At 53.3% G+C, this 9,251-nt stretch overlaps 1 protein-coding gene across 1 annotated transcript; it reads left to right on the top strand.

The window, feature by feature from the left end:
* The first annotated feature begins 5,196 nt into the window (after positions 1–5,196).
* LOC120602730 (uncharacterized) lies at positions 5,197–8,763 on the top strand. The gene is made up of 2 exons (XM_039862914.1): positions 5,197–6,175; positions 7,365–8,763. The coding sequence occupies exons 1-2, from the start codon at positions 5,818–5,820 to the stop codon at positions 7,865–7,867; spliced, it is 861 nt and encodes a 286-aa protein (XP_039718848.1). The 5' UTR covers positions 5,197–5,817; the 3' UTR covers positions 7,868–8,763.
* The last annotated feature ends 488 nt before the right edge of the window (positions 8,764–9,251 follow it).

Below are 9,251 nucleotides of genomic sequence, written 5' to 3'. Positions count from 1 at the left end.
CATCGCAGAAGGACGGAAATATTAAGAGTGGGAGGTCCGCAGATGTCCTGAAGCCACCTTCCTCTCTCCATCTTCCTGTCCACTATTGACCTCAGCCTCCTGCGAGGCATTGAATTATTGGTCCTCGTTCCTCCCCCTACTACAGCAGCGCTGTGTCCTCACCCGGGCCATGGCCTCCTGGTGGGTGGAGTGGACTTCCTCCACCCCATGACCTTGGGCGTGGCCACACGGCTGTCTTTGGCCCATGGACGTCAGCTGACGCACCCTGAGCACAGGCTTGAATTGTGCTTACGCGGTGGGGCTCGCCTCCTGGGCTCAGATGGAAAGAGTCGCTCCCAGAGTGAACACGGGCAAAGCAGACCCGGATCTACCCAGCAGTGAAGCCCAGCCAGGTCAGCCAGCAGCAGAGTCGGCCAACTGAGCCAGCCCATGTCAGCCCGGCGTAGACTCCTCGCTGTTCACATACCACCTGTCCACCAACTCGGGCGAGCAACTTATGCATCGCACGCCTCACCTGTAACACATGCCTAATAATAGCATTTTGCAAATTAGTTAAGGTAACACCAGCCCCAGACAAACCCTAATATGTTAATGACATAACACAATAGAAATTTATTTCTCGTTCATTGTTCTAGTTATCTACTGCGTTGTTTTTGTTTGTTTGTTTTCTTAACTGTTTTGAAAACTGCGGCTTAAAATGGCAACCATTTTATTAAATCATGATTTTGTGGACTAGGGATTCAGGCAGAGCTTGGCTGGGTATTCCATGTGGCATCGATTAAGGTCACTCGTGGTATTCATCTGGTGGCAGAGCTTGTCTGGAGGGTTCGAGATGGCTTTACTTGCCAGCACAGGTGCTTCGAAGCCTGGCCTCAGCTGGCCTCGCCTTCCATGTGGTCTCAGAGTATCTTCTCGTAGTCTTGGGGCCTTTTCCTGTGGTCTGTCTAGCAGGGCAGACACTCTTCATTCAGTGGCTCAGAGCTTCAAGAGTGTCTGCCCCAAGAGACAAGAAGTGGAGTGAGCCCAGAGATGGACGTGGTGTCATATCCACCATATTTTATTGGTTGAAGCAGTAACGAGCTCACTCATTTAAGGGAAAGGTATATAGACCCCTCCTTTCAGTGAGAGAAGTTCACAGAATTTGTGACCATCTTTAATCTACCACACTCATCAAAAGTGCAGTCAGCAGCCAGCTCCACTCCACACGGCAACTCAGGGACCCAAGCCAGGGTGAATCAGGGACCCAAGCTAAAAGCCACTCTGCCACTTACTACATGTAGCTTCCAGCGTTGCCCTGCTGTCAAGCTCCAGCTGGCAGATACTGGGAGAGGGAAAGCAGGGAGCTCGCACCGCAGGATTTTATGGGCCAGACCTGGAAGTCACCTGGAAGTGCTCACTCCATGGCCAGATTCAGCACATGGCTCTATGGAACCACAAGGAAACGTCACCCAGCTGTGCGTCCCAGGTGGGAAGAGACAGAGATGGGCTTGGCCGGTCGCCAGTCTCCTCTCAAGGTCGTGTGAGGAGTAAATGGCCGAGGACGTGGAAGGGGCGCCAGGCCCCCCGTCAGCAGCCCTGCGCGGCCCCCTCCGCTGCTCTGAACGCATCTGAATGTGAGTGGGCGTGCACCACCGGTCTGCGTCACTCCATCGTTTGCCTGGACTGGGTGGCATCCACCCACCCCCAGCATCTTGGAACGGAAACATCTCCCTGTGCGTCGGCAGCCATAGGTCCCATGCCGTGTATCTCAAAGGCTCCCCCCTTGGCCACAGCTGAGGGGACAAAGAGCGGCCGGGCCCCTGCTAGTCACTGGCCCACAAAGGGACCTGGTGTGAGAAGCTTTGCCTGGAAAGACTGGACCAACCAGAGGGAGAGAGATGGGCTGGGAAGATGCAGAGGCAGGGACCATGAGGGGAGAGTGGGCGGGAAAGGCAGGAGCAAGCTGGAGCGACGGGGACTCAGCCCGCGACCGGGCAGAAACCGAGAGCCACAGAGAGACGTTCCGGAGAAGAAAGCGAAGAAGCAGGTGGTGGCCGGAGTTTGATAGGGGCAGAGTGAGAAGCAGAGACAGACAGCAGCGTCGCGCTCACGGGGGCCCAGCCCTCGGCTCACACCCCGCCCAGGGCGCGAGCCCCTCGAGGCCCTTTGCCCCTGAGAGCAAAGAGCGATGAACCGGGCATGGTGGTGGCTGGAGGGTGTCGTCGCCCTCGGTCAGGGCTCGGCAAACGTCCTGTAAAGAGCCTGACAGTAGCTATTTACAGCTTTGCACGCGTCCGTCGAAATCGCTGGCTCCGCCCTCGCGTGAAAGCGACCGCAGGCCACACGTCAGCGAGCGGACGTGGCCGCGTGCTAGCAAAGCGCGACGCTCAAGTTCTCATCTCGTCAGAGTTTCAGGCCCGGAAATACTCGTTTTCTTTTGATTGTTTTCACTACTGTGTTTTAAAGTGTGAAGCCATTCCTCGCTCATGGTCCGTACGAAAGCAGGCGTCGGGCCAGAGTCGGCCCACGGCACAGAGCCGACTGCCCCTTCCCTCCGTTCACAAGGGCGCCACTTTGTTCGGTCATCAACACGCGAAGACCCAGCTGCAGCCTGGGTCTGCGGAGGCCTCTGCCTTACGAGGCAAGGCCCACCTGCCACTATCAAAGCCAGACACGGCAGGTGCTCAGACTCAGCCGGGGCCGGTGCTGAGAAGTGAGGACTTTGTGGAATGTGTCCTGGTGACAGGTGATGTCCACCCCCCCAGGCGGCAGTGGTAGTGAGGGGCGCCCACGGCATCTCGTGCCCAGTGGCAGTACGGTGTCTTCGGTAAACCAGTCCTGCTGGCCTTGCTTCTTCCGGGCTCCAAGCCGGGTCCACAGACCCCCACCCCCAGAGACACTTCTAATGAATTCATGTTCTGCTTAAATCAGCTAGAAACCGTTTTCATCGCTTACAAATAAGAGCCCCGTCAGATGTTGGAATTTCTCTTCATGCTTTTCTCTAGTGAATGCTCAGGGCGATAAAGTGTGCTATCAAGTTCTTTTTTTTTTTTTTAATAAGTTTTTAAGAGGTTATTACATTAAATAATACATGTTCATTGTTTTAAAAGGTAAGAAATAAAAAATATCACAAAGAAGAAATAAACTAGAAGGAAGCACAGTTGCTATTTTGATGTAAACTCTTCCAGATACAGATCTTTCTCTTCACAGATATCAGATGACACGTTGTACACCACCTCGTCACTGTCTTACTCATCAGCATCTCGTGAGCATCTTCAAACGTTAGTAAGCATATGTTTGTCTCTTTTTAAATAATTGTCTCGTGTTCTGTTACATGCATGCACCCCAGTTCTCTCCAGCAGCCCCCCAATAGGGGACGCGTAAGCTTTCAGGTTTTCATTACTAGAGACAGTGCTTGAATAAGATAACGTCATGGACCAAATCGTGCCCCCTCCCCCTCAAAATTCACACGCTGAAGTCCTAACCTTCAGCACCTCCGGATGGCTGTTTGGAGATGGGGCTTTTAAAGAAGTAACTGAGGTCAAGTGAGGTCGTATGCGGGGAGGCCCCTAATCCAAGGTGGGTCCTTATAGGGAGGAGATTAGGGCAGAGACAGCACAGAGTGATGGAGGACCCTATAAGGTCATAGGAGGAAGGCGGCCGTTGGCAAGCCAAGGAGAGAGGCCCCAGGAGACACCAAATCTGCTGACACCTTGATCTCGGAGTCCCGGGCTCCAGAACTGTGAGAAAGGCGATTCCCGTGGTACTTTGTCACAGCGGCCCTAGCGAGGGATCCAGTATCCTTTCAGCTAATCCTCTGAGTACGTTTTCGATTCTTCCTTAAGCTAGAGTCATAAAACAGGATTACTTCATCAAAAGGTATGTGCTTTTTAAAGTCTTTTTATTTTGAAATTGCGGTAGATTCACAGGAAATTGCAGAAATAGCAGAGTCCCATGTAGACTTCTGCCAGCTTCCCCTAACGATGACATCCTACGTGACTATAGTGCCATATCCAGCCTGGAAATTGGCATGGGTGCCACGCTGTCAAGCGGACCGCAGGCTGCGCTCAGTATAGTGGCAGGTCTGGCATATCTCCCCATAGATTGAGGCGTCGGTGTTTGTTCACACTATTGCAAAGGTGATTTTCTATCTCATTTCCATTTTTTTTGTTTCTGGAATAAGGAAACTTGAGCATGCCGACCTCGTTTCCAGCAATCGCGCTAAATTCGCTCATTAAATCTGGTAGTTGGTTGTAGACTCTCCTGGAATTTCGATATATATATGATAATATCATCTATAATGAGTTTCTCCAATCTTTATACTTTTTTTTTCTTGCTTTATTGCATTGGTTAGACACGCCAGTACAACGTAGAAGAAACGTGATGATAATAATGTGAAATCTGGTTTCTCTTAGTCTCAGGGTTGGGGTTTCTGCAATCTGCCCTTAAGTCTGATGGTTACTGTTGAATTTTAGTGTATATATTTTTCTCAAGTTAAGAATGTTCCCTTCTATTTCTAGTTTTCTAAGAGCTTCTTTTTCATGGATGATATTGAATTTCATCAAATAATTTTTCTGCATCCATGGAGTTGATCATATTACTTTTTTCCTTTGTTGTGTTAGGATTGATTTTGAATGGTAAGCCAACCTTGCATTCCTGAAATAAATCCCACTTGGTTGCGATACTGTTTTATTTGATTCGCTAATATTTTGTTATGTATTTTCATGTCTATTTTCATAAGAACGGTTGGTCCATAATGTTCCTTCATTGTAATGTCCTTCAGGATTCAGTATGAAGATTGTTCTAGCCTCATACAATGACCTGAGAAGTGTCCCTTCTTTCTTTGCTCTCTTGGAGGTTTTGTGCAAGTTTGGGGTTATTTCTTCCTTAAATGTTTAGTAGAGTTCACCACTGAAGCCATCTGGAAAATTTTTTGTCAGATAGTTTTAATTCTGGATTCAGCTTCTTTAATAGATAAGTATTTTTTTCTTGTGATAGTTTTGGTAAGTTGTGTGTTTTAAAAAATATCTGTCTTTCATTCAATTTTCAAATTTATTAACGTAGAGCTCTTCCTGATTCGTTCTCTGTGTTAAAACATGAGACCTCCGTGTGATTACATAGGTTTCTGTACGATTATCGGTATTATTCCTTGATATTTCTATCACGGCGCTTGACAACTTAGATCTGAATGTCTTGCACATGTGTCTCTCGCCCCCGCCGCCCCCCACGGAGCTGTGAACCAGCCTCCATCCCAGAGCAGGGACCAGATGGAACTCACTGACCAGACATCATGGGCACCGCCGAACTGGGGCCAAAGCGAATGGCTGAACTTCAGGATTTCGGGGGCAGCGCCCCCCACACTGGCGCTGAATCGACTGATGGCTATTGAATGAGTCTCAGATCTCTTTGAAATGAAGCTTTCAGATGCTGTTTGCATTGAAGTATCTAAGGGCTCCGCCGGTCCACCCAGCCAGAGAAAGTCATTGATAGATTAGTTTGAATGAAGATTAATCAATAATTTATGCTGATGTTTCTCCTCACGCAGCGGCCGGAGAGCTGTTTTGATATCATTTGACAGGGTCGGGCACACCTTGGTTTAATTAAACCTGATACGGAAAATTAAAAGGCAAAAAAAAAAAAAAGCCTACCAAGCCACCGGCTACTGGCTCCCCAAGGCGGACTGCGCCCGTGGTCGATGCAGAGGGTGTGAGGAGCGGCGGGGGTGTGGAGGGGGCGTCCGCATCCAGCAGGTGCTCTGCCCGGCAAATGCAAATGCGTGTATTGGCATCTTCTCATAGCGTGGCCTTTCGGAGGCAAGCCGTCTGCGTGCGATGATGGATGTCGCTGCTGGCGGGAGCGGGCGCCACGTCCGGAAGCCACGTCTGGAAGCCGACACCGCCGGGCTTCCCTCGCAGGGGCCGGGCGCTGAAACCCACCCCCTCGGAGCAGGCGGCCCCGTGCCTGCTGGAGCATCACAGGGGGCTCGTCGGTGGCGCTTCCCAGGTTTCCTACCTCCCGAGCTCCAGCAGGACCCCCTGCTCTTTGTTCCGTTCCGTTAGAGATCCCAGAGGGATTTTACCCAAACCCTTGGGCTCGTTCCGAGCTTCTAATGAAACTGCTGTGTCTGTCTCAGCCGTGTCCTCTCTGTCCCCTGAACGTGGCCTGCATCGAGGAGTTAGGCCTCGGGCAAACCCAGGTAACCGTCCAACCCAGAGTGGTGTCCCCTCCGCCGAGGTCTATTGCAGAGTCAGGCGAGTCACCCGCTGTCCTTGAGGACAGCTCCTCGCTCGGGGGTCCTGAGTCCCCACCCACCAAGTTTGCCAGGCATGGCCAGGTGTGCACACACCTCAGGTAGCAAATGGGCAGCATGCAGCCTGCGCTTCTCACGGCGTGTCCAGGCCACGTTGCTAACCATCCCTGCGTGTTCGCCTGACGGTGGAGAGGAAGCGGACAGCCCGAAGCCCAGCCCTTCCTGCCCGTGGAAGCCGGAGGAAGCTCCGGCAGGGGCCGGAGGTGGGGAGAGGCAGAGGTGGGAGGTGAGCGCGTCCGGCCCCATGGCCCTCCCAGATGTGGCCCAGAGCCTTGCTGCACTGGGTGGCAGGCTGGAGCAGACAGGGTTCTGTCAAGGTTCACCTTTGGCGTCCCATGCAGCCACCCGCCAACCTGGGCCACCCAGTCAGAGGACACAGCAGCACGTGTGGCTGGGAGGGCCTAGTGAGTCTTCCTGGGCCACCTGCAGCTCCCCCATGGCCTGAGGGCAGCTGAGAGTCTGGGGGACCCACTCACAGATGCTGCAGGGGTGTGTAGAGGCCGGGGATCGTATGGGGACATGGAGGAGACACGGAGGGACTGGAGAAGGAGATCAGGTCAGGCATAGAGCACCCTGGGGCCCAGGCACGGGGCACCCGCCAGGATGGTACCTGCAGCCACACCAGGTAGCCTACATCCTGGAGGCACCTGGGCAGCCATGCCCAGCAGAGCTGAGCCGCCGGGGGCCGAATGCCGGCCGGAACCTGTCCTCCCTTGAGGAGCGAGGGGAGCCCGGCCTGGCCGCTGCTCCCCGGGCCCTTCTGCCGCCTCGCACCCCCCTCCCCCACCGGCTCCCCCGCCACTTTCTTGTTTGTTTTTCAATTTAATTTTTTTATCGGGGCAAAGTATACATAAGATATGTGACCATTTTAACCATTTTTAGAGGCATTAACTATATTCCTACTGTCGTGCATCCATCCACAAAACTCTGCTCCTTCCCACACTGAAACTCTGCCCCGGCCCCGGCCCCGGCCCCGCCGTTCTCCTTCCGCCTCCGTGAATGCGTCTGCTCTAGGGACCTCGCGTGAGGGAAGCAGACAGTAGCTGCCCTTTCACATCTGGCTTGTTTTCCTCAGCATCACGTCCTCCACGTCTGTCCATGTACAACATGGCCCGGACTGAACGAAACGAGACACCGTCGTTCCAGAGCCAGGCCGCTCGCCTTGCCCTTGCGGCCAGCTTGCCTGGCACTGGGAAGGGGCCCTGGGCAAGGAGGGCCATCTCGTCAGCTCCACGGGGAACGCGCGACATTGTGGCTGAAACCATCCCCACCCAAGGTGACCTCAGGACAAACCCTGCGCTGGCATCAATTATTCACAAACAAACAGCATCTTGGAATGTGCTCAAAATACACAGGCTGGGGCTTTTTGTTGTCACCCTCTCCCCTGCCTTTAAAGACACTTGTCAAATCTGCGCCTGGCAGAGACACAGAGAGACGGGGCGCATGGGAGGGGGGTGCGGGGAGCAGAGCTCCCATGGGGCAGCCAGCTCACGGCCAAGGGCTCCCAGCAGCGGCCCCTCGGCCCTGGAAGCTGGCGTCTCCACCCAGAGAGCTGTCGGCCGGCGCTGGGGCCTCTGATTCCTCCCTGACAGGGTGCCGACGGACTGATCCGGCGTCTTCCATAATTCATGAGCCCGAGCAGCTGCGAATTCTGAACAGGCTCTGTCCACAGCGCGGATGAAGCTGGGCTGCAGAGAAGCGTTTGGGGAGTAGGCCATGGGCGACGGGGGCCATTTCTCTGCTGCGCCCCCACTGCCGCCCCCTCCGAGGAGGTGGAGAGCTCAAGGGAGGCTCCAGGGCTGGGGTGACGATCGCAGGTCCACAGTCAGCCATCTCAGAGACAAAGACTGTGGGACACATGCCCCACTGTCCCCTCCCGTCAGCCTGAGCACGCCCTTCCAGATGGCTGCAGCCCTGAGGGACCCCTCAGGCCACTGTCCTGCACACAGGACCAGCGAGACATTGGGCAGGTCGCCCCGTGGGAGCGGGGTGCTAACACGCCGTGCTGGGCTGTCGCCGTCGGAGGTGATTTTCCGAGCGCATCGTGCCATCTTTCCCCCTTGCCTCCCCGGGGTGACACCCCACTTCCTGGGGTGCCGCCAAGGCAGGACCCGGGAGCATGGACCAGGATCCTAATTCAGCAGAACAGAGCTGCCCGCAGATGGAGAAAGCCTCTCGAATGGTTTCACAGAACCCGGGGGTATGGGTTCCCGTTCCCAGTGCCGTCTGAACCAGTGACCACAGCCCCTGGCCTCTCTGGGGAGTCCACCTCCGGAAGCGGGGTACGTCTGGGTGGCCGGGAATCCACACGGTCCCCTCTATCGGGACCCGGGTGGCTGTCTGCCTGCTCCACGGAGCACTTTTTTGCAAGACAATTAGCTTGTCTTCATCTTCCCAATATTATGTTTGGTAGAGGATATTGATTTTTTTTTCCTCTTCATATTATTTATTGTTGATAGATTTTTTCAAATTTCAGAAGGAATATACATATAATCGTTTATTTTCTTTTTGTTTGTGCTTTACTATACTTAAAATTTTTTTAACATTAAAAAAGCAATGTGTATCCCATGCCAAAAAAAAACGTGGAAAATAAAAAAGCAGAAAGAGGACCATCTGTCACAACCCCTCCGTCCAGAGGTGGTGTCCGCGAGGCACGTCCATCCGCGCCTTCCCCGGGCTGCGGCGGCTGAACACAGACGTGCTATTTTATTGGCTGTTTAAAATTATTGTGGTAAAATAGACATAACACAAAACTTACCATTCAAACCCTTTTCAAGTGTAACGTCCAGTGGCATTAAGCACATTCACATCGTTGTGCAAACGTCATCTCCAGCCGTCTCCAGAACTTTCTCATCTTCCCAAACTGAAACTCTTTCCCCATTCAACACCCACTTTCATCCTCGCCTCCACCCCCGCCTTCTGCCTCCTGTCTCTATGAGTTTGACAGCTCTAAGGACCTAGT

The sequence above is a fragment of the Pteropus medius genome, unplaced genomic scaffold (assembly GCF_902729225.1).
Source record: "Pteropus medius unplaced genomic scaffold, Ma_sr-lr_union100, whole genome shotgun sequence".
In the NCBI taxonomy this organism is placed as follows: Eukaryota; Metazoa; Chordata; class Mammalia; order Chiroptera; family Pteropodidae; genus Pteropus; species Pteropus medius.
Note: the sequence above shows the minus strand (reverse complement) of the source record. Positions and strands in the feature narration are given on the sequence as shown.